We start from the raw sequence: 26,457 nt of genomic DNA on the forward strand, positions 1-26,457 counted from the left end.
AAGAAGAGCCCATTTCCTAGCAATGTCCCTCCTGAGGACCGTGAACAACTAGGCTTTGCTAAGGTCTGGAAATGGGAGAGAGCAAACAAGTTTAACCTCTAGGCCTTATTCAGAAAAGGAGGGCAGAGCTGAGGCTAAGCACTAATTATGAGCCATTTAGAAGAAACAATTCTCATCTTCAACCAGAGAATGGACACCGCGTTAAGAGAAAAGTCTAGAGAGGAATTTGTGGCTCACCTACCCCAGGCAACAAAAGACTATTTGAGAAATGGTTTTGCAAGTCAATCTTTTCAAAATGAAGTGTAGGAGATGATGCTAATTTTCAAATTAAAATAACAATTTTCCTCCATTTGATGGTTTTGTATAAAAATCATGCTAAAATTATTATTCATAGATTTGACCAAATGTTAACAAATGCTAAATAAATATGATTATTCATCTCAAGCTATCATTTCTCTTTAAACATTTGAAAAACTCATTTTCGACTAGTTTAGATGTATTTTAAATGCCCTCCTCCTCCTATTGCTTCTTCCTGGACTGCTTCCCCTGTTTGAATACCTTGCCGAATCCTATTTGCTTTTAAAACCCAGCTCAGGAAACACTACTAGGTTCTTTATGTCTCCCAGCCTTCAAGAATTAATCAGTCCCTTGACTTTACTACTTCTCTATCTTATGCATTTCTACTATTGCACTTATCACAAATATGTTATAATCTGCACATGAGTCAGTTTCCCCTACTAAACTGTAATGCCTTCATATATTTCTGGTTGTATATCTTACAGCAGCACAGGCTCTGGTGTATAGTAATTTATTCAATAGACGTTAATTGAAAAAAATGGATATATGAAGGAAATGGATAGATGGGTGAAAGGATGGATGAGTAGACGGATGGGAGGATATCTGTTACTCTTTACAATTATCAGATGATATCTCTAATACTGAAGAGAAAATGGTAAACATAAATCTGTGAGTCATGAGAGTGGTTAGAAGAGGTAGGGTATCAGGGAGGATTAGTAGGAAATGTATATGGATAAGCATGATAAATTCAAAATGTAATCCTTGCCAGATCAACGGATGGAACAGGGCTTCAGAAAGAAAATATCACTCCAAAAATATGTCTCCAGTTCGTAGAATGAAGGATAGAATAAGATGCTTATATAAGGGAAATTATTCTATCGGACTTTCTGTTTTATAAAAAACCTGGTTTTCCTATTTGAGTATCCGTGAGAAGCCTTCATAAGTATATTCTCTAAGAATCAAATCCAATAACAACAATGAATATAAAGAAGCAGCGCTCTGATTATGTCTTAGAGATTACAGTGCACAGATACACATGTATATTCATAATCCACAGCAAAACTTTTTCTTTGCTCTCACTTTTCTCAGTCTCAATAGTTTTCAGATGCATGCTCTAAAGTCTCTGTCCTATGCCACGGCAAACATCTCAAACACTTCTCTAACTTTGTCCGTGGAGTAAGCCCACTTCTAGACCTCTCGGTCGGCTCTCCATTACTTGATCATTGTAGCTGCTCACAGCTCTGTTCATTTTTATTTTGTAACTATTATTCAGATTCAGCACAACAAATGAAATATCCCAGGACCTGAAGCAGTAGCGAGAAACATGGGTTGAGATGAGTTCGAGCACTGGGGGGAGGTTACAGACACTTGTAAGAGTCTCTATTTCAATCCACCCTCAAATATTTGTTAAGTGAATGTTTATAACAAACAGGGATTCAGAATAAGAGTTTCACTCTTTCCGAGTGCAGATTCTGGGGTCAGATGGACTTGGACTTGTAAATGGCGCTTCTACTTAATGAGACTGCATTTCCCCGAAGGAAATAATACTGGTCCTTCCATCATAGAAATAATGTGCACATTAAATGGAATTTTTTTAGATAAAACACTATTCCAGGGTCTGGCATACAGTATACACTTGGTAAATATTATCTATTATCATCATTGTAATTTTTATTAGGCAGTTTTCAATGCAAGTGGGATTTTCCTAAAATTTAGATAATGACCTGTCAATATCCTTTTTTTTTTTTTCTCCCCCAGATGTGAGTAGGATTGTGATTCATATTTCCTATGACAAGATTCTTTCCTGGTGGTTTATTAAGGAAAAGGCTCTTACTCTGTGGTCTTTCTGTGAAAAACAGGCTAATCTGGAAAAGCCATTTCACCGAACACTGGGGCATGTGTCATAATCGGATCTCAATTTTGATGCACTGATTTTTAATGGAGTATCAGCCATCTAATTCCAATTCCATTGGCAGGGTCTTGCATGCAATGCTGGTTGATGAGCTCATTTCTTGACAACTATGATACACTTCTTAATGAAACAAGATACTTTATTTTCTAATGGTCTGTATGAGTTATAAAAGCAAACCCAAAGTAAATACCAGAAGGAAGCATGAGGAATTGTCCTATTAGCACAAAACATGTCATGTGAAGCTGTTTTCATTACAAATTAGCCTTTATTTTATTCCAAAGCTGCAGGATCCTCAATAAACCCTCTCTGCCTCTAGTTCTCAAGGACAAGGGTGGGTCACTGGCTGGGGACGCCTTGACACCGTTCCCTGCCTTTCTCCACCCGGCCTCTGATTAACTGCCTGCTGCCAAATGTTATGAGGTCATCCAGTCCTGAAAAAACGAACCGGGAAAACATATTCCGTGCTCTATTTATGAGTGTAGGTATGTGTCCATCCATATATGTACACACACTCCAAATAATTTTAAATTAAAGCATTTTTAAAATACTTAATGGAGGTTAAGCAGCATTCTTAACCTCTTTTCGAGTTATTGAATAGCATATTAAAACCAATGTGGCTCTAATGTACCTTCTAATGTGCACTGCTGCTTTAACAAATTGCCTATAAATTTTCGTTGAATTAAGCCTATTCCTTGTACATTCCTAGTAAGGTTAAGTTAATAATACATGAGGTTTCATTATATGCACCTTCCTTAATAATGCTTTTTACGAAAGTAGGGCAAGAGTCCATGTGTACTAGTCTAGGATGGTCAGTGATATTTACAATCACAGATGAAAAAGGCAGTCTGGAGTCCTTGTGCTCGTTCATTCACCACCACTGTCCATACTGCTCCCTCCGCGGCTCGATGCTCGCACACATCGGGGTGGTGTTCCCCCCTGTAGGCTATAATCTAGTTCTCTCAGATGGGTTTAAAGAAGTAGAAAGAAAGCTTCCGATTGCAGCAGTGCCTTTTAATGTGCCCATTGCCAGGCTGGCTACCGTGAAGCATCCGTTTATAATAAAGATACTTCAGGATGAAGGTTTCTTTTTTTCAATCTAAGTTTCAAGGGCAGAGATGATAAAAACCCAGAAAACAAAATTCAAAGTAGTTTCTGAAGCTAGAACAATGCAGAACAGAAAAAAAAAGAAGAAAAAAAAAAAGAGGTCCACAAACACACTTTGACTTTTCCATAGGCTATGCATATGTGTACAGAATACCTTGTGCTGTCCAAAAGATGCATCAGGTCCTTAGGCCACTAGTGTCTTTCCTCCCTGCAAGGTAGAATGCCATATCCTCCCTATGTGTAGCTAAAGAAACACTCACAGGCTTGCACTATGCCCATGCCTAAAAAGAGGAGAAGGGCATTGAGATATTCTTCAGTGTAGGTCATTCACTAGTTCAGGAAATATATATGGACCCCCCACTATGGTGATGTGCTCCATGCCCTGGTATAGAGCACTGAACAACCTGAGAAAAGCAATGAGACTTGTAGGCTGGAGAGGAACAACCTATGTCTGGAAATGAAGTCATGGAGGTCATGGGCATTACAGATCATGGGGGCCATTAGAGTCCATCAACTTTGCTGTTTCCTTACAATGATGGAGAGCCAGTGCAGGGTACGGTGATATGATCTGACCGAAGTCTGAACACATCACTTTGCCTGCATGTTGGAGAAGGATAAAGAGGAGAAACAGGGAGTTCAGGCAGCTATTGGGAAAGTCCAGGAGAAACGTGACCACGGCTTGGACCAAGATGGGTAAGTGAGGCGGGTGAGAAGTGGTCAAATCCTGGATATATGTGAAACCAACAAGATTGATTTTGATAGAAGAGACAAGAATTATGTGAAAACTCAAGGTTGACCGCAAGGATTTGATCTGAAAAGATTAAACCCAGAAAATACTAGGGTAACATTTTCAGTTAAGCTTGGTTGATTGGACAATTTTTCCCTTCTAAGTCCAAAACATTAAAAAAAAAAAAAAAAAAAGAACAGAAGAGGAAATTGCCACTCAGGACAGATGTCTACAAGTAAAAGCCAAGCACTTGCAGGGGGACAGGCCAACAATAAGCTAATTGACGCAGGTTTTCATAACTCTGGGAAAAAAGTGAAACTGAAGGCTTCAGAGATTTCTGAAGGCAGGTGTGACTTTCCCCAAACGGAAAGTTTTCCCTCTCACATTTTGGGAAAAGAAAATGAGTTTTCTCTTTAGAAGTTATGCCAGAGGGGGTCTGTACTCAACAGGTACAGGGATGAAGTGCTACAGTGAACAGGGGGATTATATGAAAGGGTACCTGTGATGGTTAATTTTATGGGTCAACTTGGCTAGATTTGATGTCCAATTGTTCAGTCAAACACTGGTCTAGATGTTGCTATGAAGGTGTTTTATAGATTTTCCCAAAACATAAGAACATTAATCTACAGACAAAATGCCCCACTGAATTACCAGCGAAAGTATTTATCAAAAAAGCATCTCATCATGAAATTTTCTGACATGAGGGATATAGAAATGGTAAAGCTTCTGGAATGTAAAAAAAAAAAAAAAAAGAGAAAGAAACAAGAATCTAGTTGGTACTGCTAGAAGATAATGGTGAAATAAATTTATTGAGTGAAAAGGATTCTATATAATGGTACAATTTCAAACAGCTATGAGTATGGAATAAAGATAATTTCAGGTGTTCAAAATTCTAAAAAAAAAATCACTTTCCTCCCTGTACTCCTTTTCAGAAGCTACTGGAGCATTTGCTCTACCAAATACACAAATAAATCAAGAAAAAAGAACACATAGGACTCAGGAAACAGGGGATCCACCACAGGATATGTGAAGGAAATCTTCAGTACAGCTGCAAAGGTAAGACCTAGGATACAGCATGTGACAGAACTATAGATCAACAGGCTTAAATCAGAACAGGAGGGTCAGGAGTTCAGATCCTCCCATGGACTAGTATATTCAGTGGAAAAAAAATACACCTATATATATGTATGTATGTATGTATATACACACAGACATCTCCTATTGGTTCTTTTTCTCTGGAGAACCCTACCTAATACAGATGTCTCTGTTAAAACTCCTGATTATTTCTCATTTTAATTAAACAAACCACTTACTGACTGCATGCAATATACAAGGAATTACATCAATATTGTGGCTATGTAAGCTGCATAATATAATCCTTACTGTCAAGATATCAAAACTCAAAGGAAATAAGACAACTGCACTAGTAAATAAAATACACGGTAACTTTAAATATGATAATTATTTTCATTAACAGTGATGGTCCCCATTCTATATCCTCCTTAAAAGAGAGGACAGTTTGCCATACACCTTTGGAGAGGAGTTTTGTGTCATCTGTACTTAGGCAAATAGCTACTAAGAAATTATCCTCCTAAAAAAACAACACTCTACCACATAAGTCCCCAAGAGAACGGGGTCAGGAGACCATGAGAATTGAATATGATTTTTCCAATAATTTTTAAATTTTTATTTCTATCAAAATTTACATGCAGATAGTTTTTAAAATCAAACAGAACTTAAAGACTCAGAATGTAAAGTGGCAGCCTGCTGCTTCATCCTTCTCCCAGGAACTTCCCTGCCTAGAGCAATCACCTTCAACTCCTATAGATGTTTCTTCTGGCTTTCATTTCTCGATTTCTGAATAACATGCATGTATTGTTACATCTCAACTCTTAAAATTTAGACTACTGCCTTTCTACTATAGAAAATGAATATTTAGCTCTTTCTACCTCCTCCTCAATAATCCCCTTAGTTGGTTAAATCACTTTTCAGAGCTTATCTTATTATGACTACATAAATCTATTTCACAGTTATACCCTATAATATGCTTGATTATATTTCCTTTCTTGAAAAATCTGCCTCTGCTTAGTTTTCTAGGAATCTCTTAGATATTTCTAGGAATCAAAACTCTCCAATAGAACCCTATCCAAGCAATATATCAGTTTCTTTTTTCCACCCCTGGTCCTCCTGTTCTGATTTGAGCCCACTGGTCTCTAGTTCCGTGGCATAGCTATATTCTAGGTCAGAATGAAACACTCAATAAATTTTAACCATGTAACGACTCAAAAGCATATAACATTTGCTCTATTAATTTTTGCTGGTTTATTTACAAAGTAGGTTATATACATCATGGTTATTTGTGCAGGAAACTGACTACTTACTTTCCAAAATTAGAGATATTAATAAATAGTGAAAAAAAAAGTCATCTTAGGATATAAAAAATAGTAATGGATTGCAAATTTGGAAGGATAAATCTGAAGCTGAAAGAACGCAGTACGTTGCAGCTGTCAACACTCAATGATCTTCCTGTTTTCTGGGATACTTACCACCTGAAGGAGTGGTCCCGAGAAGCCATGCTTATGTTATGTGATCCTGACACCACTGGCCACAGTAAATTGGCTCAGACATGGCCAGCCCGACAAAACTGAGTCAATTAGAATCTCACTCTTGGAATTGTAACCAAGAAGCAGCTAATGTCTCTCTGTATAGCTGCAACTAGAACTGTAAGCAAACTCAGGAGACAGGGGTGGCTATATAACCACGCAGAGAGGAAGAGAGAAGCAGAGTGCCCTTCTGCAGAAAGAGACAGAGGGTGGGAACGAATGAATGAATATATACCAATGAGAGTTTTCTAGTTCCTGAGTCCTGACTGTGCTGCTCCATATAAGGTTTTATGGGACATTCACTGATAATATAGCCTCCATTTATGTTGAAGCTAGTTCAATTTTTTTTCTGATATTTTATCTCAAAGAGAATTAACTATCCATCATTTCTTTTCTGTCTCTCTGGATTTACTTGTCACACTGACCAATGCCAAGGGAGAGGTTTGGTTCAATTCTACTAAGCTGAATTCCTTGTTATGCAAAACAAGACTTTAGTCCTACCCTTCCCTGGCAGGCAAATCACCCTTTCGAATTTGCATCACCCTCATTTTCACAGGTTCAGATAACTCAGAGGTGATTTTGCTAGACAGGACAACAATTAGTACAGCTGTTAAACAACCGATATTTATATTTATCATAACATCACGATGAATGTATTATAAAGGAAGTATATTGCTTTAGTTAAATCATATAAAGTCAAGGAGAAAGTTATGGACAGGGTCCATCTTTCTTCCAACTGGGAAACCTGGAAAGATGGGTACAGTAGGACTAAACAGTAGCCTATTTTATTAATTGAATGGCATTTAAAAATTATTTTAGATGTTTCTATTTGATGCCAGAACATATAGCTCATTTAGTAAAAACACTTGGTCAGCTTTTATTCAGAAAATCAGTTCATCATCTGAATATTTGGCACTGTGTGGATGACCAACTCAAGTTTCTCTTTCTCTAGAATATAAAATGTATTCTTGCTTTTCTTATTTTTTTTTTCAGTTGTTAAAAGGGGATTTACTTCAAGTTGAGAAATTAAAGTCTCAGTTATGAAATGTCTGATTGGCTGGCATTCATCTAAAGGGTCACTCTCAAATACAGCAACACAAATATGCCATATAATCTTAAATAAACTAGTTACATCTCATTAGATAATGATATAAATGCAACAAAGGTGTTGGAGATTAATTTTTTAGAAGTCCTGACAGAGAAGCAAAGAGGAATCACCTGATACGGGATAAAAAGAAAACCTTCGTGTACTGAAAATGTAACACATTTCTCTCTTACCTGGTTGACACTGATTACACCTTCTTCCTCGACGACGCGGCAAACATAGGCACTGGCCACTGATTGGGTCACAAATGGTCCCAGGTAACGTCCCCCAGGGGTCACACTCACACATCTGGCAGCCTTGAGAATTGCCAACGGTCAGATGATACCTGTGAGGCTCACACTGATCACAGCGAAGACCTGTTACTCCTAATTTGCAGAGACACTGTCCTGTTGATTTGTCACACAGCAGAGAGCCATTTACTGTCCCAGTCCTATCACAGTTACAAGGCAGACAGAGGAAGGAGTTGTTTCGCTGTAGGTAGAAGTATCCCTCCAAACATTCACTGCATCGTCTCCCTCCAACATTGGGATTACAGATGCACTGTCCTGTCCGAGCATCACAGATGGTCCCAGACCGGGACCCAGCTACGTTGCAGTCACAGGCCTTACAACCGGTGGTGTCCAGTCCATAAAAGTGTTCTCTGCAGGTATCACACTGAAGTCCTTTGACTTCTTGTTTGCACTCACACTGCCCAGAAAGAGGATTGCAGAGTTTGTTCACTGAGCCGTGGAGGTTACACTGGCAGGGCTCACAGCCATCGTCATTAACACTTTGGAGAAATTTAAATCCAAAATCGCAATGATCACATCTAAGCCCTAAAGAGAAAAATGTGTTTAAAAAGGTAAAGATGTGAAAACAACCGCATTCAAGCTTTCAAGATAGCTGTAGTGCAAACAATGCTACTGTCCACATTTAATACAGGCACAATAAAATGTTGAGTGTTTTTTTCACAAGTAATGCCAAAGAGGGCTGATCATATACTCAAAATACAATGGCAATACTTAACTTGCACTCACGTACCACTTTATTTTTGCGATGTGCTCTATACAATTTTATTCATTACTTAATGCAAGGAGAAATGCTTAATGCAAATACTGCTTCTGTTGCACACACTGGAACTCTTTTCCTCTTTAATAAATATCAGAACTATTATTTTTAAATTATTTAACTATATTAAAACCATTATTCTTAGTTATTTCATAGTAACAAAGTATGTTCATTTAAAAGTTGAGAGTGAAATACATTTTCAAAGCCATCGGAAGAACTGCATATCACCACATAAGTTATTTTCCTAGAAATCAGCATCCTCCCAAAATGTTTAATAAATGTTAAGCTATAATATTTTTGTGAGAACAGTACACATACTCACTTCTGAATCTCACACAATTAAATAATTAATATAAATAAAAGTTATCCAGAGCAACTGTATCTCAATGCTTTTATACACTCCTATATTTTATCATTTTCAATTAATATAAATTATGCTCTCCTCGGCTCATAAAGCAATCACATCGCTTGTCATATTGTGTGATTCAGAGCACACCTCTTTAAACACTAAGTAAATTCTGCTGTTTACATGACTCCTACTTAAAGGAGTACAAACATATATACATTTTACCTACAGAGAAAAATGTTTTATCACCTACACTTAAATCTGACAACTTTCTTTTGTTTCAAAAAAGTGTTACAAGGGAAAGGAATAAAAACAATTGAATAGTAAATGTTGAGAGGCAAAATACTTTCTTTAGCTAGTCTTCACATATCCATGAATTTAAATAAGTGACTATGTGAGGTTGAATCCATTGAAAAATTTATTTCAAGCTATAATAGCATTAAAAAAATTAGTCATAAAATAACAGTCAAAAACACACTCAGGAAACCATAGGCAGAAAAGCATTTCCTAAACTGGAAGGAAACGCATAATATATATGTATATATATGGATAAAAACTCAAGAACTCCAATGGAAGGCAAGTTCTTTAACAGTGATGAATGACTCACCTAAGGCATATCATTTAATTTCAATAAGGAAAATAAAAAAGGACCACTATTGCTGCAAATTTTAAAAATAACTGTATTGTTAACAAGAATTATGACTCATTTTGAACTATTAAAATTGGTCTACATGGATTCACATCATATCAGTTTTAAAAATATGCGCAGTGCTTATTTGAATATGCCATACATATTCCTGACAGGTAATCTATTCCTAACCGTACTCAGGAAGGCCTACAGGGCATCCCATTCGGTGTTAAAAAGTACAGGCGAGTTAGCACACTTGGCATTTAATTCACATTCTTCTCCCTTTTTATTCTAGATGAATGACCTACTTTAATAAAATTATTGGTGCTCATGTATTTTACTGGTGATAGAATCATTAGTAAGCTTTAACAGTTTTGTTAAATCGAACAGTTTGCTTTCTGAAGCACATACAACATATACTTGCATTTTCTGTTGTTTTTTTAATCATATGAACAAGGTAAAATTGAATAAGGTTACTTGCTAGTCCCATTAGGAAAAGAAATACATATACAAAGTTTACATTTCTATTAAAAAATACTGTATGTGCAGAAATAACTCTAGAGATAGTAATATCAAACTGATGATTTCATCTTCAAAAAGTATGTATTTATATTTTCCCGCAGAAAACTACCTGGTCAACCAGTAACACAGGTAAATGGCAGGGAGGCCATAACAAATTTTAAGTAAATAGTAAAGTTTGATTCTTTGATCCTTCCTTAAGCTCTGGAATCTAACTACCACAGGAAAGATTTTATTGATACAGAGCTGTAACCATTTGATTGTCCCTAAAGCCCTTTCTTTAAATTTTGTTTTCACAGCTTGAATTTAAAGGATGTTTTATATCAAAGAACAAAGGATGCTCTATGGACTGAACTTGGAGGACTTCATTCAATATCACAGATAAACTTATACAAAAGTGTGCTTCTCTTTATGTTAGTTGTTCTTTTCTTTTTGTCCCTGAAAAGTTAGCTTTTGTATGCTTAAAATGCATCAGGGCAAGTTTTGGTAAAGATTTTGATTTAATCTTCTTTACACCAGAGAAATCTTGTGTAATACCATAAATTGCGTAATACTATAAATCTTGTGTAATACCATCAATATGTGCAAGCCCATATTCTTTTCTATTAAATTAAACGAAATGCTTGTCTAGCTGAATTGTACAAAATGATGCATGAATACCAACATATATAAAAGATAAAGAATTAGCTTTAGTGTTATATCACAGAAATGAAAATGTTACTCCAAATGATATGTTCGTACGTTTGTGTATATGCATGTTTGCGGGCACGTGTGTGTGTGTGTGTCTGCCAGGCATGTTTTTATTATTATAAGGTTCAGGTCAGTGTTAGAAAAACCATGGAAGACTTGGTGTCTTGAATGACAATAGAAAGGCAAAGGTCTTTTTTAAACTTTCTATGTGAACCAAGACGTGTTCAGTTACAAGGCTCACTTTATCTGGAAACTTTCCTCTCATAATATTCTCATATATCAACATTTCAAAGTGCATTACGTACATAGTGCATTTCAGGCACTTGATAAATTTTGTCCTTATATGGCTGTGGTTTCCCTCAAAAATGTTGGATGTAATAAATTGCTATAATCAAATCTAATTTCTGAAAAATACCTGTGGGAGTAACAAACAAAAAAAGCACGTCTTGTATAAAAAAATGATAAATAACACCAAAGGTAGCTGTTTATTATAATCAGCTTGGCACTGAATTACAAAATTAAAATTATGTGGCCCTTTATAACTAACCCTAGCAATATACATGATCTGTGGAATTATGTTGACTTATTTTGCATTTCATAGGAACAGTTCAAAGAAATATAATAGAAAAAAATGGAAAGATTTATCACAAAGGACCCTGCAGCACAGAATATTTCGGAAAAAAATCCATTTATTTTGGTCTATTAAGAAAACTAGCATGGAAATGATTTGCTTAGAACTCATTAAGTGTAAAGCATTTTGAAAAAGTGCTAATTTTCTAAAAGAAACATCTATGCAGTAAGTAAATTATATTTTTCTATGACTTATTAGTATGGGACCATGTGAACTAATGCATCTACAGAATAAAGAAACTTCTAAAGGGTTGATTAAACTAAGCTTCAAGCTGTAGTTTGAGAGAATTATTAATTTAGTCATTTTTAGACAGTTAATTTCATCCAAAATTTTTTTTCCCAGCCTGCCTTGAGCAAGGAAATTTGCTTTACTCTTCAGAGAAGAAATCAAATAGAGGATTTTATTCCAGATGGTAATAGAGATGTGACTGCAAACTTTTGCATTACACATACCAATAACATTTGCTTTGCACTTGCACTGGCCTGAATCTGGGTGACAGGTAATATCTCCATCCACTGTCCCAGAGGCATTACAGTTGCACGGAATGCAGCCATCAGGATCCCACTCTTGTAGGCTGTAGAATCCGTTCTGGCACTGATTGCACTGTCTGCCAGACACATGTCTCTTACAATTACACTGGCCTCCGATCTAGAGAAGATACAACATTTTGTAGGGTGATGAACGTTTCTATTTTTAGATAATTTGCTCATTAGGTACAAGACAGAGAGGGCAGGGAGGGAAAACACTTTAAATGTGAAACAGACAAGAAGGTAATAAGGTATTTCCCCTCCTGACACAGAAACATGGGAGAGCTTCAGCAGGGTGAATATATAGAGCTGAATGGAAATAAACCCCATAGAAGTCAGTAGTGTATGACTAAAAGGGAAGTGGAATTAAGCCTTAAGCACCATATAAAGAAATCAAAATACAGTCATGGGGAGACTGAAAATAGAAAAGGGCCAGCCGTTAATTTAGTCTTTAATCTCCACCTCTCTGTTTCATTCCTCTCATTTACTCCTTGATCCAAACTTGTTCTGCGCATGCCCAGTGCTTCAACTGAGGAAGAATCTTTCTATAATAATATCACTCCACCAAGGTTTTAACAATGTTTAAAATAAAGTTCTTAACAGTATCCATTTATGCCTCCTGATAATGACCCTAATAACATTTTTTTACACAACTCTACTCTTAGGAATATTTCAGCATATTTATGGTTCATTTATATTATGAATTAATCACATCAAGTATATTTAACTGACTTACATTGTGGTAAAAAATGCAAAAAAGTTACTTGTTTTAAAGCATTGTCAACTAAAATAACAGCTGAACAAAGGAGAATTTTTCCTCTTCAAGCTGCTGTTTGAGAATGAAAATACATAGACTATATAATGCTTATCTACTCTGTGCATAGATAATGCTATGTTGGTTAAAGAAACAGCTAAAACCTTTCACTAGGGAATATATACATATAACACGTGAAATAAATCTGAGAAATTCAATAATAGCTTCAGACTTTCACAAGAGATGTGAATACAGACATCAGATCTCTCATAAAGTCACTGGCCTGTCTCCCCATGATTTCCTTACCCTCAGCCTGAATCCAGCATGCCACGTTTGGAGGCAAGGTTATCACAAAGGGAAGTTACCTACCTGTGGAAAGACACTGTTTGATTTACCTTTAATCTCAGGGATATCCAAAAATATCACATGAGGTTGGGATTCAGTTACAAAGAGGTAGAGAAGGGTTTTTTAATTAAATAGTTGTTAAAAATCTATCACTGCCTCATTTTTCCTCATCTGGAAAATAGGAACTCACTGGAATCATTATTTAAGGGTAAGATAATGAGACAAAAGGTCTAGTCCTCTGAAAAATAAAGGTTTATACACGCACGAGGGAGTTGTAGACAATAAGGCACGTCAATATCAAAGACACATACAGGTCAGAAAGATATGCAAGGACTGTGACTTGCCCCACAGTGTCTGGCTTTGTTTCACACCCACACTCTTACCCCGCCCCGTGGAAACCAGATTATGACTCAAAACAGGTATTTGATTTGGTCTGCAAAAATAAATGGCATTTATTGACGGGTATAAGTTACTTACAGCCATGAAAATCGAAGAGACCTCTGATTACACACATATAACACTTCAAGTCCATTACCATTTAATGAATCCCCTATTTTTTGGCTCTTGTTTCACATATATTAGTCTTGTTCTCCAGATGGCAAGCACCTTCAGGAATTGGACATACTTTATATTTCTCTCAAAGAATAACCTTGCGTACACCCCGCATGTAAAGAGGACTCTTACAAAAATCTAGAGCAAGAAAGAGTGAAAAGGCTAAAGAGAAATAAAGGTGTATTCTGTGCTAAAACTTTATCTTCTATTTATTTTGTTATATTCTTATTCAGATGTAAGGCATGTATCACCTGGAGCTTCCCTTCCTCTTGAAATCTAGATAAGATTGCCTGGAAGCCTCATTCCACTCCTGCTGGAAGGACAAAAGTTCTCCTTCAGCTTTTAAAACTTCTATGTGTACTGATATTCTCACGGCCACCCTGACCCTAAATTTCTGCTTCTTCCATTCGGGAATCTTCCTGCCACCTGAGAGCTCTGTCCTGTATCATTCTAGGCACGAAACTTGAAATTTCAGAAGAGGAGCTCTCATTTTTTAAAAAGGAATACATTTTACTAAAGATTTGGGGTGAAAGAAGAGTGAGAACTTTACTTTGCAGTTTATAATATCTATTTAGTTTCCCTACAACTAGACATCGCCAAAGGCTTCTGCACCCCAGTGAGTCACCATTTAACTGTCCTGTCTTTCCCTACTCCTCACTCCTCCCTAATGTGTGTCTACTTTTCCTCTTTACACCTAACTCAGTCATCTTTTACATAGATCTAAAAAGTGTTCATTACTGCCTTGATTTGTGCAACAGTTTGGTCTTATGGGGTATTTTTTTCAATAAAATGAAATCTCTCCCTATGGGAAACTCGGCTGCAAATAAGATAACACAACTTTACTCTTATTTCATTAACCTAAATGTTTGCATAACGCATATAGCCTGTAATTTCTCTATATTAGCCATACCTTAAAATGTGGTTTAAAAGTAAATGATAAAAGGCTTTATAGTTTATAAATGAGTTCATTGTAATCAGTTTCTCAAAACTCACCTGAAAACACATGTTCACTTCTGTACAACTCACTGTAGATTCTCTCCCTTTTATGTGAGGGAATATAAATCTATTCATACTCTAAGACCAATTCTTGTCCACCAAGAAGTAGAGAGAAGAGTGGGACTCCCTCCCTTTAAAGAATACACTTCCAAAAAGTCAGATACAACACTTTTCTGTTTCCATGCTCTTTGATAGAATACTTCTAACCCTAACCCTCGGTTGACTTATTTGATTTTATCTGGCCAGTAGTAAGTCAGCAAATATGATGCAAGCAGAAGTTTGAAATGCTTGCAAACTTGGAGTTGATTCTCTCTAGCTGGGCTTGGAACCCTGAGACCACCTTGTAAAACAGGCTCAAGCTATCCTGTCGGAGGATTTGAGGACATGTGGAAGAGAATTAGAAGCCCCAGCTAATAGCCTCTCCTATCACCCCAGTTAACCTTCTGCTTGACAACCACTAGACACGTGAGTGAGGCCTTCCTGGATCATCTGACTGCCAGCTGACAAGCTAGCTAACCACATAAATGAAAGAGCTCAGGCACGATCAGCCAAGCCAGCCCAGACCACCGCTGAGCCAAACCATAGAATTCTAAACCAAGTAAATGGTTTGCGTGGTTTTAAGCCACCATTTTAGGGGTGAAAGTTAACAGAAACAATACCACTGACCAGAACTTAAATTACGTTTCTATACATAACTGCCAGGGAGGCTGAGAAATACAGTTTATGCTCTATGATCTCATGGCCAAATAATATTGAAATTTCTATTAGTAATATAGAAGGAAAACAAATAATGAGGTACAGTTACTGTTTCTAACAACAAACAAACATGTTCATACTTTAAGCCAGAGAAATTTTCTAGCTCTTTAAGGCTTAAAACACGATCTTGGTTTTGTAAGTTTTGGTCTTGCCTGCTTTCAGCCACATGAACAATGAGGGAAAAGGGATGCCCCTGTGAGCTCTAGTTACAAACTCGAAAATAATTTTGATTAGCCTGGCTTGGGTCATTTCTTTTCTTTTTCTAGTTTCTTAAGGAGAAAGGTTTTTCTTTGAATTTTTTTCTTTTCTAATATAGACAATTTAGTGCTTTTAATATCTTACTAAGGACTGCTATACCAGCATCCCACAGTTTTGATATGTTGTGTTTTCATTTTCATTCAGTTCAGAATACTTTCTAATTTCCCTTTCATTTCCTATTTGACCCTTAGGTTATTTAGATGTGTGTCATTTGGTTTCCAAATATTTAGGGATATTCCAGAGATTACTCTGTTATTGATTTCCAATTTTATTTAATGATTATGGTCAGATAACATACTCTACATGACTTGAATTCTTTTAAATTTATTGAGGCTTGTTTTATGGTCCAGAATTTGATTCATTTTGATAAATGCTTTGTGTAGACTAGAAAAATATGTGTATTCTGCTGCTGCTGAGTGCTCTGTAAACATCAATTAAGTCAAGTTGGTTGACAGTGCTGTTTTAACCTCTATACTTAGGATTTTGTCAATTCGTTCTATTAATTACTGAGAAAGGGGTATTGAAATTTTTGCCTACAATCTCGGATTTTTGTATTTCTCCTTTCATTTCTATCAGTTTTTGACTTGTATAGCTGCACAGACTCTGTGGTTTGGTACATAAATGTTAAGAATTTACGTACCAAACCCTTTTGACGAATTGACCTGTTTTGCAATGTGACCATCTTTACCCCGGGAAACACTTTTACTTTAAAATCTATATTTTCTGATATTAATAAAGTGACCCCAGCTATCTTAGGATTAGTAATTGCATAGTATATCTTTAATCATCCTTTATTTTTAACCTATGTGTGTCTTATATTTGAAATGTATTTCCTGTGGGCAGCATATAATCCTTTGGCAGGGTCTTACTTTTTTTTAATCCAATCTTCCAATCTCTGACTTTTAAATGGAGTATCTAGAACCTTTAAATTTAATGTGATTACTGACATGGTTAGTTTTAAATCCATCATCCTGCTATTTTCCTTATATTTGTTTCAACTGTTTGTGTTCCTCATTTCTGCCTGCTTTTCTTTATTTTAAATTTTCTAGATTCCATTTTATCTTACTTTCAGTTTATTAGCTACAGCACATTGTTTTATTATTTTTAGTGGTCTCTTTGAAGTCTATGGTGTATATCTTTATCACAGTCTACCTTGAAGTGATTACCTTTAGTAATAAGAACCTTACGATATTATAGTTCATTTTCTCTCTTCTAACATTGTGCTATTGTTGTCATACATTTTTTTTTTTTTTTTTTTTCTTTTGCGGTACGCGGGCCTCTCACTGCTGTGGCCTCTCCCATTGTGGAGCACAGGCTCCAGACACGCAGGCCCAGCGGCCATGGCTCACGGGCCCAGCCGCCCTGCGGCATGTGGGATCTTCCCAGACCGGGGCACGAACCCGTGTCCTCTGCATCGGCAGGCGGACTCTCAACCAGTGCGCCACCAGGGAAGCTCCTGTCATACATTTTAATTGTAAATGTATTATAAACATTTTAATACAGCATTATTGCTTTTGTTTAAACTGCCAATTATTTTTAAAGAGAAGTAAATAATCAGATAAATCTTATATAATTACCCATGTAGCTACTCTCTCTGGAGCTCTTCAGTTCTTTGTGTAAATTCATGTTTACATCTGGTATCATTATACTTCTGGTTGAAGGATTTCTTTTTAACATTTCTTATACTGCATGCAGGTCTGCTTGTGATGAATTCTTTCATTTTTATATACTGTAAAAAATTTCTACTTTCCCTTTATCTCAGAGAGATATTTTTGCTAGGTATAGAATTCTATGTACACCGTTTTTTTTATTTCTGTGTTTTAAGTATGTTGCTTCATCGTCTTTTTTGCTTGCGTTATTTTTAACAGGAAACTCTTATCATCTTAATGGTTTTTCCTCTGTATATAATTTATCTATTTCCTCTGGCTGCTTTAATATTTTATCTTTATCACTAAAGAGAAAATTATCAGTAGTTTGAAGCAATTCAATTATGATGTGCTTTCTGCAGTTTTCTTCATGTTTCTTCTTCTTGGCTTTTCTTGAGTTTCTTGGGTTGGTGGTTTTTTTGGTTTTCATTATACAGTATTTAGAATTTTTCAGTTATTATTTCTTCAAATTTTTTTCTGTCTCTATCTTCACTCTTCCTCTTCTTTGGGCACTCCAGTTATACATATATCACAACTCCTGAAGTAGTCCCACAGCTCACTGATGTTGTTTCAATTTTTCTAAATTATCTTTTCTCTATATGTTTAATTTTAGATGGTTTATCTTGTTATGACTTCAAGTTCATTACTCTTTTCTCCAATGTATAAGTACCATTAATCCCACCCAATTTATTTTCATTTTACACATTGCAGCTTTCCTCTCTAGATTTTTGATTTGTATCCTATTTGTACCTTGCATGTCTCTATGCAACTTTTTGAACATCTGGAACATAGTTACAATATCTGTTTTAAGGTACCTGCCTGGTGATTCTAACATCTGTTTTAGTTCTGGGTCACTTGTGATTAATTGATTTTTGTCCTCATTATAGGTTTTATTTTCCTGCTTCTTTGCATGCCTGGTAATTTTTTTTTTTTTTAATTGGGTGCTAGATTTTGTGGACTTTCTCTTTTTGGGTGCTAGATATTTTAGTGTTCCTATAAATATTCCTGAGCTTTGTCCTGGGATGCAGTTAAGTTACTTGGAAACAGTTCCTTTGGGTCTTGCTCTTAAGATTTACTAGGTGGTCCTGGAGCAGTGATTAGTCTAGGACTATTCTCTACTCTTGAGGCAAGATACTTCTGTGTACTGTATCGGATATCCTGTGACTCATGAGGTTTTTCTAATTCAGCTAGTGGACACAGGCACTATTCACAGCCTTGCATGAGTGCTTAGCATGACTACATTGAATTCTTTCAGGTTGTTCTTTCCCCAGCCTCACACACATGCAATAATTGATAGTCAGCTGAGTACTTAAGAAAGATACTCTATAGAGCTCTGGGATTCTCTCTCTGTGCTGCTCTCTCTGCAAACTCTAGCCACTTTGGACTCCCCACACTGTCAGCTCCACCTCTTCAACTCAGAGAATCCCCTGAGCTCTACCTCCCACTCTGTTCTTTGGCCTGGAAATTCTCTCAAAAGCCAGAAGATTAAGCATGTGCCTATTTCCTCTTTTCCTGATATTTTACTAAAATAGGAATTTTAAAAATTGTAATCCATAATTTTAATGATTAATTTTAAAAATTATAATCCATAATTTTAATGATTAGACAGAGTAATAGAGAACAAATAAATTTTCCCAAAAAGTTTCAAAGACAGAGAATGGAAGGAAGAAATATAAATGAATATTGACAATACTCTCAACTACTAAGAAGCTACAATATGGGTGTCAGGTGAGTTGTATTTCTAAAACAAGAAAACTGATTTTTCCTACAGAAAGGAAAACCTTAGCCTTAAGGCTCTGAAAGCCTTAAGGTTTACAAGTGATAAAACACTGAAAAAAGCAGGATAAGTTCTGAAATCAGAACAATGGCTCTCACCTGGGGGTGATTTTGTTCCCCAGAGGACTTTTAGCAGTGGCTGGGGACTTTCTGGTTGTCACAATTGGGAGAGGGGTTCTACTACCCTCTGGTGGGTTGAGGCCAGGGCTGCTGCTAAACATCCTACAATATACAGAACAGTTCCCCACAACAAAGAATTCTCCAGCCACAAATACCAATCATGCTGTGGTTGAGAATCCTGAATTAGAGGAGTTCTGCAAAACAAGTATTTAGAGTTCCAATTCCCTTTTTAATCCTACACAGCCAGGTACACTCCTATTCCGTGGTGATATTGGTCTTATTGCCAAAAAAAATTAAGATAACCAGCTCCATTATATTAGACCATCAGCAGTGGGTGAACAGATAGGACAGAAATTGGAGGATTAAGTGAGAGTGTATGTACACCCTCACCCCTTGCCACCATTCCACTTCTCTTACACTGCATCTAGAAAGCCAGGAGCCAGACTTATTTTCCATTTAGGACCAAGAAAAAAAAAAAAGGAGAAGAAATAATAATCTATAAGGGAAAGAAGGAATGCAGAAAAGAGCAATATAAGAAGTCATCAACCGTAACAAATAAAACACTGCTATAACTATTATCCCCAGAAAGTTATGGTAAAAGTTGCATTCATTTAGAAACATAGAATGGGACTTCTCTGGTGGCTCAGTGGTTAAGAATCTGCCTGCCAATGCAGGGGACACGGGTTTGATCCCTGGTCCTGGAAGATCCCACAGGCCATGGAGCAACTAAGCCCGTGCACCACAACTACAGAGCCTGTGTTCTAGAGCTCACGAGCCACAACTACTGAGCCTGCGTGCCACAACTACTGAAGCCCATGCGCCTAGAGCCTATGCTCCGCAACAAGAGAAGCCACTGCAATAAGAAGCCCGCGCACCGCAACGAAGAGTAGCCCCTGCTCGCCGCAACTAGAGAAAGCCCGCACACAGCAACGAAGACGCAATGCAACCAAAAATAAATAAAAATAAATAAATTTATTAAAAAATAATAATAAAAACATAGAACAGAAAAAGCCTTAGGAAACAACCTGTGAAGGAAAGAACTATTGAATATTAAAAATACAATAGGCAAAATAAAAACCTCAATAAAAAGACTGTAAGATAAAGTTAAGAAAATTCTTCAGAAAGAATAATAATAGAAGAAAAATGACATAAAAATATAGAATTTCCAGAAGGACAAAAAATAGGAAAATGAGGAAGGAAATTATCAAAGCATTAATACAGCATAAACATTTTTCTTTACATGAAGCCACAGTTTAAGAAGGCTCACCATGTGCTAGCAAATGTAATGGGTAAAAAAAGAAACTACAGTAAGGTACAATCTCATGAAGCATTCAAATACCAGAAATAGAAAGAAGACACAAAAATTTCTAGAGACCAATAAGTCACATATAAAAGAAATATAGAATATCATTGAAGTGTTCTGTAATATTATTGCAACCTAGAAAACTATATCCTACCTTCCAAATTATAAATAAAATTGTCTTCAAATTATTGGACACGATACCTTCTAAATTTATGAATAAAATTATTTTAAATTATTGGAAGCAATACCTTCTAAATTTAACTCCCATTCTCAGGAAGGTACTGGGACATAAGATACCAGCAAATGAGAAAGTCGACAATAATAGCAACAAGAATGCAAGGCATGGGATCCAGGAGATGGAGATTCAGGTATGTGGCAAGCCCATGCTAATAGCTGAGCAGGTAGCCCAGAGGGCCATTGGTCTAGACTAGGTCCAAAAGATGGAACATTCTGAGAAGAAGGTGGGCTGTACAGATGATGTCATCTGTTATACCTGAGCATGTTAAAAAAAATTTTTTTAATCTTATAGATATGCAAGCGGCAGAGATGTCAGCATCTTGGGGGGAAAAAAACTAGTAGTATATATATAACTATTACTCTGTATATGTCACACTGCTAATGATTAAACAGTAGGTAGTAAATTCATCAAAGGATTGACCATCCAACTTTCTTCAACCTTGTAAAGTACCTAATGGCTGCGTAGCAGGCACTGGCAAAGTGGAAAGGCCAATCCTTTGCATCCCAACCCAGGATTTCCAAGGTTCTGGATGTGCCTTCTCCTCTCTTTTGCTTCCGCTCTAGCCACACGGCCTCTTTTCTGTTCCTTGAACACAGCAGGGATACCCACAGCTTAGGGTGTTTGCACAGGCTGCTCTCTCTGCCTGGGTCCCTCCCTACAGACCTCCAGACAACTAACTCCCTCACCACCATCAGGGCTCAAATCAAATGTCCCCTTCTTAACGAGCAGCTCCCTTAAATTGCAGCTCCCTTCCTTCAAATGGCACTCCTGAGGCCTTTTTCTTTGTCCTATTTCGTCCACAGCAATTAACTTAGTAAAGAGATTTACTTATTTTTACATTGACTGATGATTACCTTCCCCCTCTACTCCCCAAACCACCTTACAATGTGAACTCCATAATAGCAGCAGTTTTAGTCATTTTCCCATTTGGGAAATGAATGACTCTTCATTTTGCACAGCAGAAGAAACTGGATCTTAGATCAAGTTACTTCTTGAGGGCCAGACAGTTAGCTGGACAAATCCATGCTCATAACCACTGTGCTAAGTTCACTCTGCTTGTGATAAGCCACAAATGTAACAGCAGCAATGGCAAGAGAGCTAGACCCAAGGAAGATCAAGGCAATGGCCAATACCTGTGAGGGGCTGGACCCACAGTGGAAGCAGCAGGTTAGCAGTCCAGTTACTAATTTGTGAATTTCTCTGACTCGCCCCGATGTTTGCTAATGGGCGCTGTCTAAAACCCAGTGACCACGCTCAAGATCTCTCTACTCTGGACCATACTGCAAAAGTCTGCTGTCCCAGGCTATGTAGCCGTGGTGGATATGCACAGTCAATTGTGTAACAATTGCAACAACGAATTTGGCAGGAAGATTAGTGACAACAGGAAAGAGTAAGACTCTGCTCTGCAATCGTTATCCTAGTCAGCTTTCTCACCCACCCTCTACATTAAGAGATGGAGTTCTATCATGGTGACTCGAGGCATCAGATAATCCATACGTGATTTCTTTTGTGTGTGTGAAAAATATCACTTAGAGATAACGACGTACGAGTTAAAGATTAATAAATTAGGTGAGAACAGTCAATATTTATTAGAGGTTCTCTATGTAATAGACACTACATTTTAAGTAATTCAAAGCAACACTTTTAAAACAGGAGAAATATCTGTCTTCTTAAGCACTCATTTGGCTGGTGGTAGAGGAAAATCTAATGTTCTATAGATTACATCTTCTCACAGAACTCATTAAAAGCCAACGAGGTTATGTGGATGTTGCCAAACAAAGAATTTGAAAAGCAAACTCAAAAGTTTAAGAACTTGGAAATTAAATTAGATTTTCAGGGTTTTGTTTGAACAGAAATACAAATGAGGGCAAAAAATCTTTTAATTAATGAGTAAATTCTTTAGAATAATCTTTTCTTTTATAGAGACGACTATAGATTTTTTTGAATAGAAATTCTTCAACTCCTACTCCTCCTTGCTGTAGAACTCATTCATTCATGCTGTTATCAACAAATGTTTGATCACATACAACCACACACTGTGTACCCTGTGAGTTGCGTGAGGTCATAGTATGCGAGCAATACCTCTCAGTTTCTACCAGTTCTTCCCTCAGAATTGCCAGCATTGCCCAGGAATTGTATGCAGAATGATACGCGAATTGATCACCAAGTACTAGCAGTTCTAAGCAATGCCTGTAACGCACTGCTCTCCCCTGACTTGGCACACCACCATGCCACTTCCGTGCTCAAAGATATTCAAGAGCTCCCTATTGCCTACCGAACAAAGTCCAAATTCCACGATGTGACCCCAATATGCCTCTCTAGTGTCATGTGACACTACTACCATACCTCAGTGATGGCCCCAGAGTCTCTACTGGAAGGGCTTGATGGCAGCAATCTGGATGGCACTGCTGCTCAAGGACTATTTTGTAGCTACAACTGCATGGCAAAAACACTATTCTTCTTTAGATTATTAACCAATTTTTAATGGCTTTATGGAGGACAATGGTAGGAAGAGAAAAGTGATAATGTGGGGTGAGGGGCTTGATGTCTGCGCCCCTCACCCCACAGAAGGCAATGTCTTCTGTCTCCACTGTCCATCTAGTATCATGTTTTCTGCAAATAACAATAGTTTTGCTTCTTTTTTGACATCTGTGATTTTATTTTTTTCATTTTGTACTCCTTTCAACCTCTGTTACAGCTTTGAACAGAAGTTATAAGAGCAAGGATCCTTGTTTTGTTCCTGATCTTACAGGGAAAATGTTTAACGTTTATTGTTAAGTATGATGTTAAGTTTCTTTGAAGATGCCCTTTTCAGATTGAATAAGTTTTCTTCTGTTTCTAGTATGGAAAGCGTATTTGTCATGAAAGTGTTTTGAATTTTTTCAAAAGTTTTTCAACACTTATTGAGATTATTATGAGATTTATGTTGTTTATTGCACTAACTGATTTTTAAATGTTAAGCCAGTCTTGCATTTTTGGAATAAATGCCAAGCAGTCATGATGCATTACCTTTATTATATATTTCCGGATTCAATTTGCTAAAATATTGTTAAGATATTTTACATCTATGTTCATATGGAACATTTGACTTGTTCAAATGTTATTATATATTTCAGGATTAATATATTTCAGGATTCAATTTGCTAAATTATATTGTTAAGATATTTTACATCTATGTTCATATGGAACATCTGACTTGTTCAAATGGACTTGTTTTTAAATGTTTTGTCAGGTTATGAGATTAAGGTTAAGTAGCCGTCATTAAACACTTTGGAAAGTACACATTCTTCCTCAGTTTTCTAAAAGAGTTTACGTAGGACTTACATGATTTATTCCTTTATGCTACTGGAGAAGTCACCAATGAAGTCATCTGGGCCTGAAGTTTTCCTTGTTGAAAGGAAATTTGAATTTTGATTACAAATTCAATGTCTTTACAGGAAGCTATTTAGATTTTCTATTTTTTCTTCTGTTAGGTATGTATTAAGGTTCTATTTCTTTTTGTGTTAGTTTTATATTAATTTGTCCACTTCACTTAGGATGTCAAATTTCTTAGGAGAGAGTTTTTCATAATATTCATTAGGATCCTATATAGGTGTCTGTAGAATGTGCTGTGATGTCCCTTTTTTTTAATTTCTGATATTGGCAACTTGTTTTTCTCTTCTTTCTACTGATCAGTTTGTCAATGTTATTAATCTTTATGGAAAAAACACGACTACTGAGTTTTTTCATTTTCACTATTGCTTGTCCAATTTCTATTCGGCTAATTTTGTCTTTTCTTTTCCCTTTTGCCTACTTACTCTGTGTTTAGTTTGTTCCTTTTTCCTCCCCATCATCAGTCTTCTGGCTCAGAAAACAATCAGCTTCTCTCAGTGCCTGGCTGCTACTTGCTGATGCAGTCATTTTGCTGTTCATCCCCATTTGTCTTTATTGCCTCTCTTACCTGTTTCATAAGAGACTTAAACTATCAGAAAATAAGTGGGTGTGGGGTGGGTGTACGGAAAGTTGAGTGAGTACAGCTGAATACTGTGGTGAGTAGGTGAAAATGGAGGAAAGGACAGTCACTGATGGTGAAATAGGTTGAGAAAGAAGGAGAAGGAGAAGGCATCACATAGGAAGACAAACAACAAAAGAGCTTGGGCTTACATTTCTGCCATGTATTCTATATATTCAGTTTAAGTTAGGCAATACAAGTCAAAAGAGGCTCCAGGGGAATGAGGGACAATGATTACATGGCCACAGAGTTTGTGAATTTCTCCAAATCCCAAAATAAAAACACAACTAAAAAGCAAAACCAGAAGAAGCCAAGAATAATATTTATAACAGAACTAGGTGACCAACTATCCCTAGAAACCCCCAAAGAGAAGCAAGTGCAAAAAAACCAAGTCACAAGACATGTATGGCATCAGTGTCAGCATAGGACAAAGCAGATAGAAGTCAGAGGGCATCTGACTTTTGAAAGATCTGAAAACTCAAACCCCAAGTGCAGTACACTTGAGAACGTTTGGAGAACAGGCGTTTTGAGAATGGGTGACTACAAGTGGGAGGGGTACTGCTGATCCAAAACAAGAGATGGTGAGAGATCTACAGTGGGAACTGAAGGGATTGGAGTAGGCTAGCTTCTGGGAACTCTCAAAACTGATGGACCAGGGCACACATCCATGGCAAGACCCCACGCTGAGGAGACACTATGGGAAGTGGATGGGCAGAATGCTGTTTAAAAGAATATGCTTAAAGACAGAAGTTCTGAAGCTGGGGTGGGTTTATCACGGGCAATGAAAAAAATTCAATCTTTCCAAAGTTTATTCCTGGATAATATTAGTAAACAATACATTTCAGGAAGGTTAAATTTCATTTACCAGTCCCTGAGTGATTCGTTCATTCACTATTATGTAACCTTGATTAGCACAGTGCCAAGTACATAGGGGCATCCCCCAAATACTTGTTTATTGACTGGATGGGTTATTTCAAAGTAATTGTTATAGCACTGAAATGTGCTCAGGAGGTACTTCAAATATTAGAAAACTATAAATCACAAGTTCTACTCGGTTTTGGTAGATTTAGTAATATCTGGAATAGGTTCTTAGAAAATATTTACTCCAAATTCTCCTTCATTCAAATGTAAAAATAAAACATATTCACAGTTTTAAAAAGATTTGTCTCAAAGAAGGATACGTGCCACTTTTAAATACTGAAACATTTTGAATATACAAACCTATATCCAACATATGTTTAGTATATTCCAAAGTTGAGTCCTTTGACTGCCTATGACCAAATCAATCAGACCTATAGAAATAAAAGTCCCTGAAGGACAAGCCCAGGAATCTTCATTTTAAAAAATTTCTATTGGTGATTCTTATGAACACTAAGATTAAAGAACTAGCTCCTTAAGTACTTGCTACCTATTTTGTCACTGCATTATCAATTCCTAGGGACTCGCTGTTACTCTCTTTTCTTCTAACTTAGTCTTGTATCTCATCAAATTATTGATAGGTCCATCACTGAGCATCAGAGAAACATGGTCTTTCTGAACTGATTTAACATTGGAGCATTTATATTATTAAGCATCTAAATGTAAGC

At 36.7% G+C, this 26,457-nt stretch overlaps 1 protein-coding gene across 2 annotated transcripts in view; it reads right to left on the reverse strand.

The window, feature by feature from the left end:
* Positions 1-26,457, reverse strand: part of USH2A (usherin) — a 774,017-nt gene that overhangs the window by 601,873 nt on the left and 145,687 nt on the right. For both annotated transcript variants that reach the window (XM_027122185.1, XM_027122186.1), the window contains 2 exons: positions 12,062-12,257; positions 7,922-8,563 (listed from right to left, as the gene is read on the reverse strand). In XM_027122185.1, the coding sequence (XP_026977986.1) occupies positions 7,922-8,563; positions 12,062-12,257 (838 nt within the window). The remainder of the gene's footprint in view (positions 1-7,921; positions 8,564-12,061; positions 12,258-26,457) is intronic.

Source organism: Aethalodelphis obliquidens, unplaced genomic scaffold (genome assembly GCF_003676395.1).
Source record: "Aethalodelphis obliquidens isolate GAN/ISIS:26980383/991018 unplaced genomic scaffold, ASM367639v1 scaffold24, whole genome shotgun sequence".
Taxonomy (NCBI): domain Eukaryota; kingdom Metazoa; phylum Chordata; class Mammalia; order Artiodactyla; family Delphinidae; genus Aethalodelphis; species Aethalodelphis obliquidens.